This window comes from Ursus maritimus, unplaced genomic scaffold (assembly GCF_017311325.1).
Source record: "Ursus maritimus isolate PB19 unplaced genomic scaffold, ASM1731132v1 scaffold_11, whole genome shotgun sequence".
Lineage (NCBI taxonomy): Eukaryota > Metazoa > Chordata > Mammalia > Carnivora > Ursidae > Ursus > Ursus maritimus.
Window position 1 is genome coordinate 58,628,995 of NW_024423453.1, and position 23,333 is coordinate 58,652,327.

Consider the following 23,333-nt stretch of genomic DNA (forward strand, 5'->3'; position numbering starts at 1 on the left):
CAAAAAAGACGTTTAGAGAACAGTCTTATCCCTGTTCCTCTGTAGGTAAGATGTTGCCAAACTCCTTTGTGATATTGTGATTTATAAGAAATATATGTTAGATCATTCATTCAGATATGATATATGTATTTCTCATATATATTTGGTCTTTCCCATGGTTCCTGGCTCATAGCTTCTAATACCGTTGGAATTTCCTGAGTGGTAAGAACAATGGGAGCATCTTTTGTTATAATATTTTGTCCTAGTTTCCTGAAGACACTTCAGAGCCATAAAGGTGAAATGGGTGTCATGTCATTCACAGCAAGCCCCTGTACACCACAACCAAGTTTATGTTAATGAGGTGACTTTTGGAAAGCACCAAAGAGGTGCACCTGGGTGGCTCAGTTGGTTAAGCCATTGTCTGCATTCAGCTCAGATCATGATCTCAGGATCCTGGGATGAGCCCTGCATTGGGCTCCCTGCTCAGCGGGGAGTCTGCTTCTCCCTCTCCCTCTGCCTCTCCACCTGCTTGTGTTCAATTTCTCTCTCTCTCTCTCAAATAAATGAAGTCTTTAATTTTTTTTTTTTTTAAGAAAGCACCAAAGAATGGGGGCTGGTTGCCAGGGGAACCAATAACAAATAGAGGGTTGGAGTTTCAGTCCCACTCCCTGATTTCCAGGAAGAGGAAAGGGGCTGGAAGTTGAATAAATCACGAGGGCCAGTGATTTAATCTGTCGTGCTGATGTAATGAAGCCTCATAAAAACTCAAAAAGAGGGAGTTTGAGGAGCTTCAGGTTAATGAACCAGAATGCTTCTACATGCCACCATGCTGGGCTCCAAACTCCATGGGGACAGAAACTTTTTGTTTGGTACTTGCCCTGTGTATCTCTTCATCTGGCTGTTGATTTATATCCTTTAATATTCTTTGAAATAAATCAGTAATCTGGTAAGTAAATGGGTTTCCTGAGTTCTGTGAGCTACACTAGCAAATTAATCAACCCAAGGAAAAAGTGTAGGAACCTCTGATTTCTAGCCAGTGGGTCAGAAGCACTTGGGCTTGTAATTGACATATGGAAGTGAGGGGCATTCATGTAGGACTGAACCCTTAACCTGTGGAATTGGTGCTATATCTGGGGAGATAGTATCCAAATTGAGTTGAACTGTGGGACTCCCAGCTGGTGTTGGAGAATTGCTGGATGTGGGGAAAAATCAACACCCATTGGAACTGGGCATAGAATTTTTACCCTGCACTCCTGCTCTGGGTTTTTTTGTTTGGTTTGGTTTGGTTTGGTTTTTTTGTTGTTTTTTTCAGATTTTATTTATTTGTCAGAGAAAGAGACCAGGAGTGCACAAACAGGGGGAGCAAGAGGCAGAGGGAGAAGCAGACTCCCCACTGAGCAAGGAGCCCAATGTGGGCTTTATCCCAGGACCCTGGGATCATGACCTGAGCTGAAGGCAGACGCCTAACCAACTGAGACACCCAGGCATTCCCTGCTCTGGTTTTTTAAAAGATTTTCTCTTTATCTTCAGTCTTCCGAAGTTTGAATATGATATCATAGGTATAGATTTTGGGGTATTTGTCCTTTTTGTTCCTTTCTTCTACTACTTCTTGGATCTTTTGTTTGGTATCTGTCATTAATTTTGGAAAATTCTCAGTGATTATTAATTCAAATACTTTTTCTCCCATAGTTCAGTTGTTACTTTTCTTTCTTTCTTTTTTCTCACTATTTTTTTTCTCTTTGAATGTCAGTTGTGGAAGTCTCCATATAGCTTTACCCCCACTGATTCTTTTCTGACCATGTCCATTCTATTGATGAGATTCAAAGACATTCTTCACTTCTATTAATCGTTTTGATTTCTAGCATTTCCCTTTGATTCCTTCCTAGAGTTTCCACCTTTATTTACATTTCCTATGTATTCTGGCATATTGTCTGCTTTTCCCATTAGAACTCTTAAGAGCTCTTTAAATTCAGTTTCTGATAATTCAAAAATCTATGTTATATCTGGGTCTGGTTCTGATGCTTGCTTTTTTTCAGACCTCTGCTGCTGTTTTTGTTGTTGTTGTTGTTGTTTTTAGCCCTTTGGGATACCTTTTAATTTTTTTTGTCAAAAGCCAGACACAGTATATAAGACAATAGGAAGTGAGATAAATATCTCTTTACTACCAGGTTTTGCGTTTGTGTGGCTAGGAATTGGGTTGTATTTAATGTTTGCTGCAGCTGCACAGGCCAGGAACTTCAAGTTCCTCTATGTCCCTGTTCCCTGTTTTGGTCTCTCCTCTGTCTTTGGGCTTCCCTGAGAAAATTGCTGTTTAGGTAGAACCATGTCTTTCAACTATGATCCAGTTATTACACTTGATCCCTGTTGGTATGGCGGTAAGATATAGGGGGAAGCAAGTGTCCTATAACCTCATAATTAAATCCCAGTCTTTTAGTGTGCCTTTCCCTGGAATGTGACTTTCACAAGGCTTTCTTAGCTTCCTGTTACGTGATACAAGAAAGAGTAGACTGGACTCCTCAGGGAAATGCCCTTTCCTGAGTTGCCTTGGTGGCTCAGTAGGTTAAGCGTCTGCCTTCGACTCAGGTCCTCATCTCAGGGTCCTGGTATCGAGCTCAGCATTGGGCTTCCTGCTCAGCAAGGAGCCTGCTTCTCCTCTCCCTCTGCTTCTCCCTCTGCCTGTGTTCTCTTGCTTGTTCTCTCTTTCTCTCAAATAAATAAATAAAATCTTAAAAAAAAAATAAAAAAGAAAAGAAATGTCCTTTCCCCAAGTTGGATAAGTGTCTGGTAGTCAGTCACTCTTTTCCCTGGAGAGTAGGTATTTGTTATGGAGAACACTCTAGGCATATTTTGCACATGTTGCTTTTCTTTTCCAACAGAGCCATGAGGGGATCTTTATGGCTTTTCAACATAATGACATGATACCTTCTTTCCTGGAAGTAAAACCCAGGAAAGGATGGGGACTTCTAAATCCAGGGACTTGAAATCCAATCATGATAGTCCATACTTAGTTTCTATCAATTCATCAAAGTTATTATTTAATTATTACTTGTTTATGGCTCCTGCATCTTCTGCTCCAAGTAAAGAGATCTTGGCTGTGGATTTTTCTGTTTGCCTGTCTCTCTAAATTTCTGGGCGATCGTTTCCCTTGAAACCTCAATTCTCTGATGGATCCAAGAAAAGTTTGCTCAGCTTCATTCTTGTAGTAAGGACAAGGGTGACAACTTTCAAACTCTTCATAGGCCGAAGTTGAAACCGGAAATCCCTTACAGTCATTTTTTACAATTCACTTTTTGAGTAGTTATATTAGAGAAATTTTAAAGGTCTAAATGCTGGGGCGCCTGGGTGGCTCAGTCATTAAGCGTCTGCCTTCGGCTCAGGGCATGATCCCGGCGTTATGGGATCGAGCCTGGCATCGGGCTCCTCCACTGTGAGCCTGCTTCTTCCTCTCCCACTCCCTCTGCTTGTGTTCCCTCTCTCTGGCTGTCTCTCTGTCAAATATATAAATAAATAAATCTTAAAAAAAAAAAAAGGTCTAAATGTTTATAACAGTTGGGAAGACCAGAATATTCAAGACTTTGGAAGCAATATATTGTCCTAGATATATAAGGTTACTGATTTTTACATTAAGTTATTCTATACTAGCTTTATTCTATATGACAAAATATTAATTTGAAAATCTGTGATTTTTATATTAAAATTGAAAATATAATTAAGTTCTCCATCAGTTGAATATGTACGTGTGTATTTATGTACATTTCCCGTGTCCTAAGTACTATGATGGCTATTTTACAGGTAAATCTTATCTTCATTTTACAAATATGTGGGATAAGTTGTATTATTCCCATTTTATAGAGTAAGAAAGTGAGACACTGAAATTTGTGCTCTTAACCACTAATTACTTTATCTCTCTAAAGAATCAGAAATTATCCATTTCAGATATTTGGGATAGTAGAAAGATGTATGCTAAAGAATTTAGCCAAAGTCACCTTTATAGATTAGATCACTTTGCAATCAGAAAGTATCTCAGATTATACAAGTATGTGTTGGCCATCTATTCTTAAAGCATATAGATAAAAGAGTAATCCTAATTATAAAAGCAAAATAGTTTATTGAATTCTTACTCCTTGATATCTATACTTACTATCAATATGAAATATCGCCTTCATTAGTACTTTTCAAGATACCGAAGGCAGTAAAGTAGAATAAATTACATCGTCGTGCACTTCACACCCTTAACACAGAAATGATAAACACTATGCGGATCTTTGTTTTGTTTCATGACCAAATGCAGACAAATCTTTTTGCAAATTTAATAATAAACTATTCAATCTCATATCTATGCCCCATAAAATAGTGTGTTTTAAATTTAGTTCTAATTTTAAAATCTTTTGACTATAAGCTATAATTATAACAATCAAAGTTGCTTCCCGTAAGTAAATTATTTTCAGAGTACAGAGTGGATACCAGGAAAACACAATGATCTATTGTCTTTCATGTATACAATTTGTTGAATAAGATACTCTAAATTAAGAGCTTGGAAAACATCTTTGCTGGTATTTGAAATAATTAGGTGTGAAAGTCATGATCCAAGACCCTTTTAAGATTTAGATTTTAAGTGCTTTCTCTTCTACTTGTCAAGTACTGACATTTTATCATTTGGTATTTAAAGAAGTGGAAATTCCCTTCCTCCACCAAACACTGCAGACAAATTATATTTATGCTAGGTAATCAATATCATTACAAGCAACCTGGTTTGGATATTCAAAAGCATTGGCAATTCTGACTGAAAAGATGTTTGCCCATCCACATAAGAATAGGTCTCTATATTCAGATAAAATACTTTGCATAATTTTTAGAGTGAAATTTTCCAGTGGGAAAAATATTATTGCTCATTTGACCAGTAAATCCAATTACCTACCAGGTATCCCTTTTTCTAGGTCTTAGGCACCTTAAATTCAGTGTGTCCTGAACTCAACTCATCTCTGTCCCCTACTTTCCCCCACATTCCCCACTACTTAAATTAATAAAGTATAGAAGACCTCATTGAAGGCAATCTTAAAAAGTTCACTTGTTTATTATGTATTTTTAAAAATATCACCTTTCTAGAATGTAAAGTCCTCAAGGACATGAATCTTTCTTTGCATTAATCACTGATAGGTCTCAAATGCTTATGTTGAAGCCAAGCACATAGTAGATGCTCAATTAATATTGGCTCAAGAATGCCTCCTCCTACTAGAATATAAGGTCCCCGAGGGCTACAATTTTGTCTGGCTGACAATTATATTTTCAGTGTCACAGCAGGCATTCAATAAATACCTGTGGACTGACCAGCTAAATGGTAGATTCAATAAAATTATACCAGCATTAAAATACTGATAGTGGAAGGGGAACATGGAAAAATACCCTCTGCTCTCTATCTCTCAGCAATAAATCTGATTTACCAATGATTCATTATTTTTAAATCTGTTAGGTTGTGATACAACTGACAATAAATATTTGTTATATTTTTGATGTTTCACCATGTTACCTTTACTAAATTTTCCTGAAGATTGAACTAACTTGAAACACCAACTCAGCTGTTAAGACAGACAGGCTCAAAAACAGTGTGAAGTTTGCATATTGCAGCTGTCTTCACCATTTAGGAAAATTTCCTTCGGATAAAAATTTAAAATTATCACTATCAAGGTCATTTAAAATTGCAACAATTCTAACAGTAGAAAAGACCGCCCTGAAGGTAACGTTGAGGTTGAGGTTATCTACATTTGCACGCATATGGTTGATGCATTGATGATTTTAGTTATTATGAAAATGATAATAATGCCTGAATTCAGCATATGTTTGTACAGTGATATTTTAGGAGTTTGAAATAGATGGCTAAGCCATGCAATAGTCTAATCATTTCTTAATTATGAACTAATTCTATATCCTCAGTTGTCATTCTGGGTTTAGTGCTATTCTGATGTTTATTTTGTTGGTAGTTACATAAAAGCACCAGGTGACACATACAACTTGGAGAAAGAATTGACACTCTATTTTGGTTTCCTTGTCACTATCATACTTAAAAAGATCTTCACTTCTCTCTAATCCTCATTTCATCTTTCTGTGTTATATGTTTCCCTTTAGATATAGCACAGTGAGCTCAGATTAATAAGAAAATAGAGTCACATTTTAAGATAATATTGATTCTGGAGAACAACTGAGGATGCTATGTTTTTTCCTTGAAGAATTGATAGGGTGGAATTCTAGAGGCACCATATGATGTCCTTCTGAAGAAAAGTTCAGGGGGTCATGAAACCCAGGCTTTATACCCCCAGAAAACTGCAAGTGTATGGATTCTCCTTCACCAGGGGGCCAGGTGATTCTTGAAGGTTAATATAATATGTTTTTTTGACATGATCTTTCTTTGCTTTTAAATTTTCACAGAAAGGCTGTCCACTTCTATACTAAGTTTTCTTTTTTCTTTCTTTCTTTTTTTTTCTTTTCTTTTTTCTTTTTTTTGTTTTTTTTTAATCTTTCCCCTTAGGAATCACAAAGTGAATACTTTGAGATGAAAAAAAAATCTCAGGAAATTTGACATTTTTGTAAGATGCTGATCTCCTGAATATTTCTCCAAGGTATGCTGCTGCATGGCAATCAGGAGTTAACATGTTTCTGTTGTGATGGAAAAAAGTAAAAATTATAGTAATTTTGAGGGTCACTAACACAACTATTCTACCTTGTGTGCTAAAACAAAAATATAGTACGTCAGCTGGATTATGGGTACTGCTGGGTTCTTACCCCTGTTTAATACCAAGGAAGCTTTTATCAAACACTTAACAGTTATTTTCTTTAACTAAAACAAACAAACAAATTACTCTTAACAGTATTGTCCTCTATTCACAGGAGAATAGTTTGCTACTGATCTCTCTGGTTGCTAACAGAAACTTCTGTTTACTGACAATTAGTTCTGGTTATAAGGTTAATGAAATTTATGAAGTAACAATGTGGGGAAGAAAATTAAAACACAATTTTTTTTCTTTCTTTCTTTTTCAGCTACCCAGACATGTGTCTGATCTAAATAAGGAGGCCGCTTCAGAAATTCTTCACAAACACTCCAAGAAATCATAAAATGAGGATCTGTGACCTTTGCCTTTGCAAACAAAATGTTTAAATCTTCCCACTGATCAAAGAATGAAAATCTCATTAAAAATAGTTTCAGAGAGATTGGAACAGGAAGCAGAAGATGTTAGTAGAACTCTCAAATTGTGTGTTCCTTGTATTACATGAATATAGTTACTTAAAATAAAATGTTGATATTACTATAACATAAGTATGATAGTATCCTTTCTTATTTCTTTGCAAATGAATTCCATACCGGAATCTGTATAATAAAAATAACCATTACTATATGACACAATTTCATTCTGCAAGTTGTGTGATCAATGTAACTTTATCATAAGGAAGAAATGATCTTATCTGGGGTGCTGAGCATCAAGCCACTCAATTGTTTTGCCTTTTTCATGCTCAAAAAAAAACAAAAAAGGGGGTGCCTGGGTTAAGCGTCTGCCTTTGGCTCAGGGCGTGGTCCCAGAGTCCTGGGATCGATCCCAATATCGGGCTCCTCTGCTGGGAACCTGCTTCTTCCTCTCCCACTCCCCCTGCTTGTGTTCCCTCTCTCGCTCGCTGTCTCTCCCTCTGTCAAATAAATAAATAAAATCTTTAAAAAGCAAAACAAAACAAAACAACAACCAAAAAAAACAAAAAAACAGAGCTCTGTTTAGTTACCATTTACCAGAACTTACTCTTTCTCTGACTTTTTCACTCTTGCCGATTTCCTCACCCGTCTTGCCTCAGTGTTTGTCTTCAGTTATAATGATCTACACAGCCGCCTCGCAGAGAGACTATATGAGTTTTATTAAAATGATACATGAAAAATCATTCTCTGCTCTCAGGAGTTGAGATACCAATACAAATACAGAGGATAGGTTTCTATGCTCAAGGTCTTGGTAATCTCAGCCAATTTCACAGCAGATAAAAGACAGTGCCATCAATTTCTAAGGCAACCGAGTGAGGTCAAGATTAAGATCATGGCATAAGTCTGGCATGGATTCAGGAATGGTAACTGTAGCCTGGATATTGGAAGACATAACCTTATACAATGTATTTTGTAAATATTTGAATTTGTTTAACATTTTAAAACTAAGATATTTTATATAGCAACTCAGATTTCCGGATTCTGTTGAAAAATTTTAAAATCTAAAAATACAGGTGGAACTCCTTAGTACAGCCTCCTTCCTGCTTCATATGTTTGAGTTCTCAACTCCCCTTCAGACTCCATTTTTACAAAATTGACAGGGAGATGAGGTTTCAGTGATTGATACCAGCTCAAGGCTTATTTTATTTTATTTTATTTCATTTAATTAGTATCTTGGAATTATGTTAACGATATCACATCTGAGAATTTATACAGAACGTAAAGAACGAGATTTCTGTCCAGTAAAAAAAATGATTTTATGTTCTGACACTAACTCATCAATATGTTTGTGAGTATATAAAAATGCAGAACTTTCTCTGTAGATTATTCTAGGCCCACTGCGTGTTCTGTAGTTGGGTTCAAACTCAGGAGGAAAGAGGATGTTAGAACAGCAAAACTAACATTTGCATAACATTTCATTGTATTACTCTTCAGTTTGAGAGGTTTTAATGATTCCCTGTGACTCAGTGTATAAAGTCGGAAGTGTATGAATTTTTTTGGCTTCATCTTATCTCTCTAGTTTTATTTTCTAATATACTTGAATGACTTTATACAGTAAAGTTTGAATAAATGAATAATGAGAGAATCATAAAAATCTCCACATTTGTTTATTTTTAGTAATTCATAAGATTTAAAGGCAGACTTAGTTCATATTCTAGTTTAGCCCTTATTAGACATGTGATCTTGAAGCCTTTTAATTATGTGACCTCAGCACTTCTGAACTCCAGCTCATAATCTGACTCACATAAGGATAAAATTGTAGAAGGAGAAGTGTTCCTCATCTCCCTTTCCCCAACCATACCATCCATTATACTGCTTTTTTCGTAGTGTTCTATTAGCTTAGAACATCTTCCATGTGGCTTAGAAACTTACACCCATTATAAGGTTTCACACCCATCTCTATATGCTATTAACATCTACTGTCATAGAGTTTGGCTCAGATACGTTAGTATTTGTTTAAAGGTGTATAAATTTTACCTTGCAACTGTGTTCTAATGTTTCAAGAGCAATGCAAATAACTCAAATATCCATAAAAAATAGCCTAGATGGCGAAAACAACTGGCATTTCTATGTCACTTTTGGATAAGCCAAGAGCTTTCACATGCTTTATCGGATTTACTACTTTAAAAACCTTTTAGGGTGGGCAAGGTAGATATTATTTTTATTATCCTAATTCCATATATGAATCTCACATATTTCATAACTGAGGGACATAAAGGGAATGTAGATTTCCTGCACATGGTTTCAAAATATTTTTATTTATGTCTTCTGGCCCTGGATCCAGGGTACTTCTGCTACACCACATTGTCTTCTAAGGAGCAAGTATAGTGGTAGCTTTATGGTTGATTGTAAGAATAAAAGCCCGTTGGTTGCTGATTTATAAAACCTAAGATAGGTTTTAGGATACAGACAATCTTTTCTTCATAGAGATTTACAAATGTGTCTTTTCAATGTCATCACTATCTGTATATATAACATATAAAACTACTCTAATTTAGAGGCAGGGGCAAGATATTTTATTCACCTGGATTTTGCAGACAGCCCCTGAGACATATTTTAAGATTATTCACTAGTTAAATGTAGTAGTTAGATAACCCAAGAATCTATCCATTCCTAGAGTGGCACACTTGAGTTTTTTGCCCATTCGTGCTACATTTTTGAGCCCAGAAAGTGTTTCAGTTAGCTACCTTTGGTAAACTCATTGTCTACAAGTCATGTTTTACTCTTGGAAACATTTTCTCTTGACCCGTTCTCAAGTATATTATCTTTCAGTAGGCTCCGGGATTCAGCCCTATTGCATATGGTTTCTACTTAATGGATTCAGTCTCTGCCATCCCTGGTAATTTTTACAAGTCAATTATTTGTAGTGTAGTGACACTGCAATGAATAAAAAGTCTGCAAGGTGAAAAACAAAAGATGCTCACAAATAAATGGCCGACTGAATGATGGGTCTGCAATGCATGCCTCATGAAGGTACGATACTCATTATATTTATTTTACAAGGTCAGAGATAATGGATCTGTACTACTGTAATCATAGGGAGGACACATGGTATAACCCAGGAGAGAAGCAAATTGATCTGGGTGCTGGAGACTGCTCATGTGAAAGGAAAGGTCAGAATACTGATGGGTCATTTCCTGGATGGAGCTGTCAGAACCAGGGCAGTTCTATATAAATGTACTGGGACTGATGTAGGTTTATTCACCTACCTTTCTGGCAGGTGAAAAGGATGCAGACACACTTAATCTTTATATTGGTCATCAGCCCTGGGGAAGAAAAAAAGATTCTTCAGTAGATCATGGCGCATGTTTTGTGAATAAGTCTGACATGTTTTCTTAATGTGATAATCGCATCGCTTTCCTATTCATATGGATTAGTGGTTCTCGAACTATAGCAAGCCTTAGAATCACCTGGAGAACTTGTTAAAACATAGATTTCTGTGTCTGTCTTTTCTCAAAGTTTCCGATTTAAGAGGCATGAGTTGGGACCAGGGAATTGTATTTCTAACAAGTTCCCAGGTGATGCTGACGCTGCCGGTCTGTGAGAAGCACTGATACAGATAAGAAGAGGTATTAGTGTAGCAAATCCTCAGATAGCCTTTATTAAAGCACCGTTTCAGATGATCTGCTTTAACCTGATTCCTCTGCTGTCATAAAATTTTCTCGTGATGCTAACACACCTTGCTGGAGTGCTGGTAACTGCCAAGAATGTATAAGGAACTTTATTTGAGATTTATTTTTTTATATGAAGTAATATTTGTAAATAATGTAAATGTAATCATAACATAAAGCCTATAATGGTAACTAGCAACCTCCTAGCCCATTTCCCTCTACTTGTACTTTCTGATACCCAGGGGCAACAATGTCAATATTTTATCTTTACTCTGTTATATGCATCTATATTTGTAGATAGCATGTGTGTATTACTGTTGCTTGATTTTTTTCATTTTGTTTTTTATCTATTGTTTTCCTATTATATAAAATGTGTATTTAATGATCTTTTTCCACCCTTTCCCGCAACCTTTGGTAGAGTTACGACACCAATTTTAGTTAAACCAGTGTTTAGTTAAGAGTGTTCATACCTGAATCAAATAGTGTGCTATAATTATAATTTATTTCTTGTACATTGTTTTTTATCCCGTCTAGTCTTATTAATTGTCCCAATTTTCATATGCTTCTATTTTTATGCATGCATCATTAATTCACCCCAATCTCTTCAGAAGAACTGTAACTTTTTAAAAAGTGGGCAAAGAGTAAGTTTATCTATTTGTTTTTGGGGTTTTGTTTGTTTGTTTGGGTTTTTGCGGAGCCATTCAGGGCAGGGGGATCTCTAGGCTTGCTGCCATTCTACTCCCTTCCTTCTATGTTACAACTTTGCCATTGGCTCTCTTGTTTCTTCTGTTTTTGTTTTTGTTTTTTTCCCCTTTATCTTAGTAGTCTTCCTTTGCCCTTAGTTTTCCAAACTATTTCTTAATTATTCTATGCTTGCTACCTCATTTTCATTTTCCAAGAGCTTTTTTTTTTAATTCTCTACATGCTGCTGCTGCTTTTTTTTTTTTTTTTTTTTTTTAATTTCTGTTTCTATGAAAGAGCTTTTATTTAAAGCTCTTTGAGGGAATTGAATTTAGATTTTCGGGGCAGGGAAGAATTTTTCTGAGCCTTACATTTTCTCTGTTTCCTTCAAATTTATTATATATTTTTTTTTATTTTTGGCCTTTGAATTTTATGTTAAAAGGTCTCCCAAATATTTGGTAATCCTTGGCTACCTGTTCATACTTATAGGTGAAGCAGTGGCAATACTACTACAAAGTTTTATGGGTTGAGGAGGACTTTCCCATGTAACACCTGGGTATATACCTAGAAGCAGTACCCCACCTCTTTCAACTCAATTCTCCAGATAGCATCTGTCTCTTGCTTAAGGGGTGCAAGGGGATGGCAGCTTTCTGGGAGTCAAGTAGGGGCAGATAGCTTTGGTCAACAATGTTTGGTATATAAACTTACATGGAACCTTGAGTTTCACTATAGCTTGGCACCCTTGTTTTCAGTGGTTTCTAATAGCCTGGAAACATCTTCTCTCATTCAAAATCCACCACTCTGTGGGTGGGGAGCACAGTGGGTGGGCCTCAGAAATCACTTTGGAATTGATAAGAGAACCCAGGAGAATCGAATTGCCTTGTATAAAAATGCCAGTCATTTTGTTTTGAACTTTAACTTCACCCTCAGAGATACCTGATGCCTCTGATTTTAAATATTTTCAAAATTCAGTGGCATTAAAAGTGTTCCCTCTCCATAATCTCAGCCATTTACAAAAACTTTATGTCAATTTAACTATCTGCTTTCTTGATTCATCTGGTACTTTATTGTCATTTTCATAGAATGTCTAGAGAAAGCGAAGATTAACTCTTTTGTTCAATCTGCTTCGTATTGCCAGTTGCTAAGAATTCTCTACATCAAGTGAATCAAAATAAGGGAAATAGAACGTGCCTGGTAATGTTGGAGGAGGTCGTGGAAAGGACATGACCGCTGGTTGACCCCCAAGCAGGATGTTGCAATTAGAGGATCCTCACCCCTCCCTTGTCCTTCTACCAACTTTCCCACACTGTTTAAAGGGCATAGCCATAAGAGAGGAACGTGTTGTTTAGATCGTTTGGACTGAATATATCCTGACCTGATTCTAGTTAATGCATCCATAAAGACTTTAAAGATTTGGTGGCTGGGTACAGAGATCTGTTCGTCTTGCGGAGCCCAAGGTGAGCCTCGTATGTAAGTTCCATGCTTCTTAAACGCACTATGCAGTGCATTGGATTGGCCTGCCTCTTTCTTCAGTCTCTTCCTACCCTCTACGTACGGGGCCAGTTTGTGAACCAACAACCGGCAAGCCAGCTAGGAGACAAAAGAAACGGTCTTTGGGAAGGATGCATCTGTGGGAAAATGACGAGGTGGCTGTCCACCAGGAGGCGTGTCCTGTGTATTAGACGCTGTGGACCAACACGTGAGCATGGGGACACCTGAAAATGCTGGCTGGTTTGATGCGATTGGATGAGAAACTCTATATAGAGCACTGTGACAGAAGAGTGGCAGGTGCAGTGGGCTGGCCTCTGCCGTGGGCAGTTCAGTGGCCAGTGATGCCCAACTCTTAGGATTTCTTTTCCTTTAATGTCCCTGGTTCTTGGTCATGCGCTTTGAAAAATGACGAGGTGGACCAGAGTAAGAGTGGTAGGCAGCAAAGCGAAGTTTATTGAGCAATAGTACAAAGCTCCCAAGGTGGCGGGGGGACCTGGGAGGGTTGCCTTGGACTTTCTGAGTTTAGGGGTCTTTATGAGCTCTTTTGTGGAACTAGCTTTAACAACCAGGGTGCTGAGTCATGCCAATCAAGGTTTTGATCACACATCTGTCTACCTATTAGATTAATGTTTACGCCTGATGGTCCTTTTGGGCTGGCATGTGGGGGCTTCTGTCTTAACTGCTCCAGCCCACAATAGTGATAAATGCTTTGTGGTTGTTTCATTTTAGGATGTTTGCAGAAGTCATTTCTGCAAAGAGAATGCTAGTGTGCTCCTGTCTAAGCTGCAAAACAGGATGTGAGCGCTGTTTTGTCATAACTGTCCTGACTTCATATTTTTTGTTGGGGACCCTGGCTCTGTCTACTTATCTGTCCAACTAACTCCTAACACAACTAGAGTTAGGGAGTTGGAAGAAGAGCTAAGGTTAGAGAAGGACTTGCAGTGTCCACTACTCTCCTAGCTTTGGGGCTGGCAGGCAAGGTGGGATAGCAGGATAAAATGTTGGAAAACTTAGTGTGCCATTTTGCAGAGGCAAGAGGGTCTAAGCCCCCGTGGATTGAAGTCCAAGTACTTGTGACAAAGCCTGATTGGGATGCTAAGAGGTGGAATCCCTTGGAAGGGGAGGAGGGCGAAGAGGAGGATGTTGTATGATTGACAGTAAAACAGACGAAATGCCCCATGGGTCTGACCCCTCAGCCAAAGGAAAGCAAAGGCACAGCAATAGCAACCCCAGCCAGTAGGGCCACCCCCAATTCAGGAAATGTTCATGATGAGAAAGTATATTCCCACTGAGCTTGCTGATACAGTTGCCAAATTCTAGCAAAAGGCCAGAGAAAGCATCCACACATGGTTAGTGTGGCTATGGGGGAGCCATAGCATTTCTCTGACCAGGCAGGAGGCAGAGAAAATATGCAACTCTGGCAGTGTCTTCATGGTGCTCTCAGGGGAGTACCACAGCGAGCTCTCAGGGGAGCTCTCACTCCTTTATATGTTGGATTTTCTAGACTGCAAGGAGGCTTTTTCCAAGGAGAGGATCTCCATGGGCAAGTGAGATCCTGGCATGGGAATCTATGGAGGATGTACAGCAAACATTTAGGGAGTTGGAAATGGGATAGGCCATCAATGCCCCTTTTTAAAGGCCCCAATCAGGCCACATTCACACATTCACTGCAGGAATGAAAGCAAAGATTCTCCAGTCCACTCCCAGCACTTGGTGTGGGACACTGATATCCATGCTGATCTAAAGCCTGAAACAAGACATTTATAATACTGGGTAATCCATTGCTGATAGAGGGGAAACTGGCAAATCCCAGGAATGGGTACTTATCTGTGAGAAAGACCTGAGACAGAGAGGGAACTTGAAAACCTGAAAGGCTATCCCAATCAACTAGCTATAAAAGGTTTGATGAAAATAACCCAGAAACAAATGTGGTTTGACCTCATTGCTGCTGGAACCTCCACCTGAAAATATAGAACAGCAGCTCAGCACTGTTGGCCAGCCTGTGGAAAGCTTTAAAACATGAACAACAGTTTAGATCTGTTCCCCTGCCTCTACTACCTCTGATGTCCCACCAGCTCCAGCAGAGGCCTCAGGGATACAGTCCTATTTGGAGTGGTGGCCACCATGCCCCAAGTATAAGATGCAGGCCAAGAGTGCCTCCAGGTAAGTGCTGTTGGAGGCCATCAAAACCCTCCTGTTGAGCTCACTATTCATGGGTGCCCCAGAAATGAAAGGTGCTGGGTCTGTTTGATATTGGAGATAAATATTCTCTAATACGTCATAACCCTCAGATGTCTTCTAGACCCCTCAGTGCCAACAATGGTTATGGAAGGCAAATGGTTGTGGTCAGGAAGATCCCTTTGACACTGCAAATTGGGCATTCTCCACCCCTCACCCACCCCACCCCCCGCCCCAAGAGTATGAAATTTTTCTCTCTCCTATACCAGAAAACATATTGAGCACTGATATCTTAAAAGGTCAAACTCTGCAAAAACGTTTTGGGTGAATTCGACCTCTGGGTTAGAGCAATCAAACTAGCACTAAGGGGTAACACCAACTTGGAACCAGTAAGTCTCCCACTCCCTATGAAAATTGGTAACTGCCAAATAATATAAATTACCTGGGGGCATAAGTAAATAGGAAAAACTATCCAAGCACTGTACCAAGTAGGTATTATATGCCTTCCCAGAGTGCTTTCAACAGCCCGATATGGCTAGTAAATAAGCCAAATGGCTTATGGCTGATGACCAGGGACTACTGAGAATTGAATAAGGTAGTGCTCCCAATCCACGTGGCTTTGCCCAACATTGCTACCGTCTTAGATACCTTGGCTCCAGGCCTAAGAGTATATCATACAGTACTGGACTCTACAAGGGTTTTTGTTTTTTTGGTTTTGGGTTTTTTGGGTTTTTTTCCTCAGTATATTCCTGACTGCTGAGTCACAAGATCAATCTGCCTTCATGTGGGAGGGGCAAAAAAGGACTTTTCAAGTGCTTCCTCAAGGCTACCTACACGACCCTGCATTATATCATGGGATGGCAGCCCAAGATCTGCTCCTGTTCTTCTTTCCCACATCAGCGAAATGGGCTCATTAAATTGATGATATAATGTTAACAAGTAAGGACTTACCTCTGCAGCAGGATACTCTGCAGATTTTGCTGGAACATCTGCAAGGGAGAAAATGAGCAGTGAACCCACAGAAAATTCAAGGGCCCAGACACCACCATAAAGTTTCTGAGAATCATCTGGTTGGATAAGATGTGGGTTGTCCCAGAAGCTGTGATTGAAAAGCCTACCTGACCCCTAAGAACATGAGACAGGTACAAGCTTTTGTAGGGATTTGAGGGTTTTGAAGGGCATTTATTCCCCAGCTCGCAGTGTCTCCGTCACTTATACTGCCAGGTAAATGAAGGGCGTGTGTGGGACTGGGCATCAGAGCAGCAAGCCCCCTTTGAGAAAGCAAAACTACTAGTGAAGCTCCTTAAAGCTCTGAGCATCTCTCAAGCAGAGCTACCATTTGAGTTAGATGTATCTGTGACTCTAGAAGGTATGACTTGGGCACTGTTGCAGAGACAACAGAAGAGGAGAGTACCCTAGGATTTTGGACCCAGGAAGGGAGCAGAAACCTGATACACCCCCACAGATCCATAGTTCGGAGCAGCATTCCTCCAGATAGAGCCTCTCACAAAAAAAGGCGCACTGTGTTAAGAACTTTCCTTCCTATCAAGGGATGGGTTGAGAATATGTTTCATTGACCCACTTCCGCCTTGGCTCAAATGCCCACTTCTATTAGGCAGCATGCTGTTTAGAGCAGAGGAGCACCAGGTCCACCAGCCCACTGTCTCTAGGAAGGCAGGTGCTTCTAGGCACTGCAGAAGATGTAGGTCTTCCAAATGCCCCTGCCCCTGTTCCTGTGTTGGCTAGGCTGTCCTGTAGAGAAGCAGCAGGGGAAATTCCCAGTGATTGATCTTCTCAGGGCTCTCTATCCAGAGACAGCTTTTGCTATTCAGCCCAACACTGACACCATCTGGACGGAAGCAGGAACGAACCACAGCAGCCAGTAGGCTAAACTAATAACGGTTTGGCTGGTGATCACTTGGCCTTCAACTCTTTGCACTGACAGTTGGGTTGTTCTAAAGGGATTAACCCTTTAGCTTGGACAATGGGAACCAGAGGGCTGAATGATCATGAATAAGCCCTTGTGGGGTCAGGATGTGAGGAAACACATGTGGGTTTACCTGCGATAGCCTGAGGCAAACCTGTCTTCTAAGTCTAGATTCCTAAAGGCACCGACACCCCCTGGCAATCAGGAAGCTGATGCTCGGGATTAGGTATAAGCCATAAACTGACCCTTGAGTAGATATAGCAGATTGGTTTTATAGAAAGAGCAACCACCATGGTGCCTGGGTGGGATGGTGTATTGTCAAAGATGACACATTGGCCTTGACATACACGGACTTGTTTAATACAGTAACAGCATGTTCTGTGTGTTCTAAACAATGCCAAAGGCAACTGTCAAAGGAGTCTGAGGCAGACTTCCCGAACAGCAGCATTCCCAAACAGTGAGATATTAGCAAATTTTGGCCCCCTCCCTCCTAGGGGGCTTCTAAACATACCTTTGTTTGTGTGGACACTGCCTCTGGCTTAACCCTAGCTTCCCTCTGTCTCTGTGCAAACCAGGCTGACACCCTTAGAGGATTAGAGAAGCTGGGTATCATGTATGGATACCCTCGTTGAGTAGATGGTGATTGGGGGGTTGCATTTCAAAGGTTGTGATGTGCAAGACTGGGGAAAAGAACATGGCATTGAATAAAGATTTCATCTTCTCTCTAACCCCAAAACAGCAGGGTTGGTAGAAAGGAAAAAAATGAAATATCAAAGCAGCAGTTTAGATTACTAGCAGGCAATACCTCTTTGGCCAGGTGGACCAAAGTACTGTCGAGGCTTTAGTACATTTTTATGGTCAACCAGTAGGCTCTATTGCCCCATATACCAGACTGGGGACCCCTGCCAAGGCACCAAGTACTATAAAGGTATGGAAGTTGTGGGATCAATAGGCTGTGCTGCTGAGAACGCCAAGTCCCATCATACCTAGGAAAGGAATTATCTATTGGAATTTGCAATGAGATGTCCTACTGGGATGGGTGAGTTACTTAGCACACCCGGGTGAGGGTTGGAACTACTCATTCTCCACTGGTATCTCATTGTCTTGCTGCAAGCTAGACCTATTGGAAAGCAGTATGCCTGGAATAGGATAGGCACCATCACAAGAGGGAAGAGGGTGAGGGTTCTGGTCTGGCATATCCCACTCCCCAGTCCATCTCCTCATGCCTGACAGTGCTGCCTCCCCCAGCCAACATGTCAACCAGGTCAAGTTTCTAAAGCTGTCAATTTCTCTTTCTTTAAGACCAGGTAGGCACGTTCTGTTTTCCAATAGAATAGTCCTTTGACTACCATCTTTGTTTCCTCCACTGGGCTGAAGGGCATTGTAGCACACATAGAAATCCTCATTAAATTCACCCAGCAAGCCTTAAAGAATAGCCAGCAAAGTCTGTCTTTACTGAATACTGAAATGTCTCAAATGAGAAAAGCTGTCCTCTAAACTAGTATGGCCTTGAACACTCTTACTGCCCTGCAAGGAAGAGCCTGTGCCATTATCCAAACAGAATGTTGTGTGTTCACACCTGATGAGTCTGTTAATGTATCATTTTTATTAAATCACATGAGGATACAAGTAAACATCCTGAGCAATCTAACCCCAAGCCTAGAGGACTTAGTAAATCAATGGTTGTGATCGTGGGGCTCTTGGTGGAGAAAAAAAAAAAAAAGTTACTTATTTTAGGAATCATTATCTTAACTTGTATTTTTACTTGTATGTGCCTATATTGTTGCTGTGACCTCTGCCTCAGATGCAGCCAGATAGCAACCAAATGAACCGCTTCCATGCTAATAAAACCCTTGCTGACTTCATAGGGTGCATTGCAGAAGAGGGGGAATGTGTTAGATTGTAAGAGCTGGTCAAGATGGGTGAAGTGTTGGAAGAGATCATTATGAGGACATACATGACTACAGCTGACAGGAGAATGGGACCTGGGCAATCAGAGGCTCCTCACCCCTCCCCTGTCCTTGGAACGTACACTCCACCTACCATTCCTGCACTCGCTGTTTAAAACAACAGCTGGAGAGAGGAAGGTGTTGTTGAGACTATTGGACTGCTTATGTGACTGAACCCAATTAAGGTCTCTATATAAACTTTTAAGATTCTGGTGGGCCTGTGCAAGGATCTACTTGTCTAGTGGTGCCCAAGACAAGCTTCATAGTAAGTTCCCTTGCTTATTACACCTGTCACCTACCATACTGGAGTGGCCTGCCTCTTTCCTTGGGCTCTCCCTGCCCTCCATTTTTGGGGGGCCTGTTTGTGAACCAATAGGTAACCAGAGAGAGTTTTGTATATTTGGAGTTTACACAAGAATATCTTCATGCTTAATGTCAAAATTTATTTTGAAATTATCTATTTTAATCTGAAAGTGGTGTTTATAAATTGATATTACCTGAATCAGTATAAAGGATTTTCATTGTTGCTCAGTATTTATTGTTGCAAATGCAAGTTTGAGACAAAGCATGAGTTTTGCATTTTAAAGCTATTTGATTATTTAAAACTTCTGATTGCCAGCTGAGTTTTGGTAAAATTTCTAATTATGTGATCACTATCAATTAGAAAAGACACATGACATGTTTTTTAATGTTTGCTATTATAAGCCCAAATTTCTTTCCAAAATTATTTTTCCATTTTTCTTCTATTTTTACTATATTCTTTTCTGTTAACTCTCCATAACTTTTCTTTCTTGTCATCCTCCTTCTAAAATTTATTCTTGTTATCCTTAATATTTTACATAAACCCTTCATCATCCTTATATGTTTATTCTTCTATTGTTTTCATTTTCCTGAAATCACCACTCTTGTAATAACTCCCTTTAAATATCTAGATAACAGTCACCTGATTTGGCAAATCTTTCTTCTGATTTTAAGTACTTTTTTTTTTTAATGTCAAGCTCCATTTTCATCCTTTCAAACAAGTGGATCCTTTATAACCTACAAAGATGGACTGATAGATAATTTTTCATAAGCACAATAGTCATACTGTTTCAAACTAAGAAATAAGACATTTTATTTGCCTTGGAAAGCCTCTTAGCGTACAATTTCCTCACTGAAATGATTCATCTTTTGTTTTATCTAAATTGAAACTTTACATTTTTTTCCCTTCATTCTGTAGATATATTATTTCAAAAAGTAAACCAAATAAAAGAAAAATGGTATGTGAATATGAAAACATTTATTTTCCATTATGTTGAGTATTAAGATTGTGAAAATAAATTTCACTCAAAACATTTGCTTATTACCAAAAATAAACACCAAAAAAGCAGTTTTAGCAATGTACACAAATATTATTTTCAAGTTGACATTGGAACATATTGGGTTTTACCAAAGCGTAAAACATATGTTGTGACTAGTTGTTGAGTAGGCGCTGATTTCAACGGCAAGTGGAACCATGTACCATACTTTCACAGAAATCTAGATGGGAGACAGTATTCATACTTATTAAGACCACAATTTTGGTCTTAACAGAACTGTTCCAAGTTCTGACTTTGCCACTACAGTTTAATTAAAATTATTTTAGTTCTCTGGGCCTTTACTTTAAGCGGCAGAAAAATGGAGATTTACAACCACAGATTATTACAAAGATTAAACAATCTTTTATACACAGAGTGTTTAACATAGTGCCTGGTGCATAGTGAGCGCTCACTGGATGGCTGCTAATATTATTATCAGGCGGTTCAAATACACTTGATCAAAATGAATGAAACTGTACAAATCACGAACAAAATCAACTCCGTTTAATACCATTATTAGTATTTTGCTCAGAGGAGGTGATACAGTGAGTTCATGTCTCTGATGAAACAAAATAGGAAATGGTAGGGGTTGTGGGTGACCCATGCTTTTATTTTAAAAGCTGGAAAAGGGTTTTAAAATGTATATTAATCTTGTCACTAGCAATAGCTTTCTTTTCAGTGTACTTAGAAGAATCATTATTCAACACATATTCTTTGATTGCCTATTATGTGCTCGGTGTGTTTGCCTACCATGCAAAAGGAAATGCCTCTTTTTTATGCTCTGAATACTTTCCTTTTCCACAGACACTTCCACTGGGCCTGGGAGATGGGCAATTCTATGCATGGACAGATGGTTTGAGAAGAAAGGACTGGCATGACTATGAAAGCATTCAGAAAGAGGCTATGCGCTCAGGTATGAAGTTCAGTGTAAGCCAAAGTGCTACTTTACTTACTGCAGTGTCTCATTTGTCACTTAAAGGATCTCTAATTAGCATTTCTTCTGCATACAGTAAGGTGTGTCTTGTGGGGGTGTTGGAGTCAATGCTGGACAGAATTAAAACAATTTCTAAATTTCAGAGAGAAAACAAACAACGAATAGCTTTCGCGATATTAGCTGAAGAAGAGGATATACAAGTTTTAGAAATCTATGATGCTTCATATTTCTGAGCTGCTTTTTAATAATTCCTGGGGATATATTGAGATTTATCAGTGAGACTTGCCTTGGTAGACATTTGTCTTGATCTTGGTTCATTTGTTAGGGCTGAGGGATATCTAACTGACAATGCACATCGAAGGGGTACCACAATTCTAGGCATTGGTGGGGTTACAGCAAGCCGGTGAATCACAGGAGCTGGGGAACTGAGGTTGACAACACTTGAGCAAACAGGCAGGCAGTTAAAAAGAATCAAGTAGGTCTGTATATATGCAGCAGAATTCTAGTGTTGGGCTACATAGAGATAGAGAAAACATATTACTTCTTGGAAAAAGTAACAGGAAAAATTAAGTCCTTGTAGGAAGACTGTAAATTAGGTTGTTGGTAACAGGAATTCAGAAAGGTATATAATTAGAAATCAAATGAACATGAGTAACATATGGTAGGAAGTCCATATGCTTTTACTCAACCGGAGGAACTCTGTTTTTTTTCATAGTGAGGCTGTCATAGAAATAGAGAAGCTCTTGTTTGGTAAAGACATCTGAGCAGCACTGAGACACTGCTTTCCAAGTCAAATCAGCAGCAAAACTGTGACTAAGCACAGTGTGAGGTCCTCCTGGTCAACCTTTCTCATAGGTCATCCCATCAGGAAGACTGGAGTGAGAGTATTTAAATAGCTGTGAAATTATTCAGGCTATGAACTCTTCTTTGCTCTGGGTTGGTTGTGGTTGACCTAATTAAAGTCTTCTTTCATTTTCTTCTTCCATTCCTTTCCTCAAAAAAAGCTCCCCTCTCCCTCCAACTTTTTTTTTAAAGTTGCTCATCCCAAGGATTTTCTCTGTTTGTCAGAGAACCAGCCTCTGCCATGTTTCATTGTCTCCCCATCTTGGCCATGACCCTGTGAATGGAATAGTCATGAGAGAGTTCTTTACCAGCATCCTCACTTTCCTGGCTCTCTTATCTTTTTCTTCTATTTGCTCCATTAGCCCTGTATGAATCTAACCATCTGTTTCTCTTTCTAACCCCAGGATGCTAAAATTTTTTGGAGATGTTCACATAATTGAATCAACTGAAGCTGCAATTTATTGAACAGATATTTTGTACTAGATAACTTTACATATGAATTTAATTTACACCTCATAATGAATCTAGTAGTTATTATTATCCCCAATTTGTAAGAAAAAGAAGAGAAAAAAAAAAGAAAAAATATGGAACTGAGTCCTTAAGGATTTATTAAATATTATCCAAGGTCAAACAGTTAATAATCTGCAGAGCTAGATTAAAAATCAGGTCTTATCATGCTCCATTACACCCCACTGTCAGACATCAAATAATATTTGGGCAATATGGAGTAATGAGGAGAGCATATATGCAAGGGAGAAACACACCTGGGTTCAGATTCTAACTGTTCTGTACATGAGCTGTGTGAGTAGCAAATCAATTTATCTTTCTGATATTACTCTTTGCAGGATTGCTGTAAGGATTAAAGAAGATATACCTAAAGTAACTGGCCAATTATTTGGACATATTGAAACCCAACTAATGATAACTATAATTATTAATTCATCTAAGTTTCTTTCACTTGATTTGGTATGCCTAACCTTCACTTGTACTGATGAGTTTTAGATACAAAACCCAGTACTCCACATTTATTTCTGTTTCATATGACTCTTTCTGCCTCCTGTATAAACATGCTGTTGATGCCTTCATCTTATTTGGGCCAAGGGAAGTTGACCTACAAAGAAAATTGGTAATATAACAAATTTTCTAAAGCGTAAATTTTCTATGGAGTT

At 38.9% G+C, this 23,333-nt stretch overlaps 1 protein-coding gene across 1 annotated transcript in view; it reads left to right on the top strand.

Moving 5' to 3' along the window:
- GALNTL6 (polypeptide N-acetylgalactosaminyltransferase like 6) overlaps positions 1–23,333 on the top strand; it is a 1,129,500-nt gene that overhangs the window by 387,746 nt on the left and 718,421 nt on the right. The window contains exon 2 of the mRNA XM_008705050.2: positions 21,192–21,300. Within this exon, the coding sequence (XP_008703272.1) occupies positions 21,192–21,300 (109 nt within the window). The remainder of the gene's footprint in view (positions 1–21,191; positions 21,301–23,333) is intronic.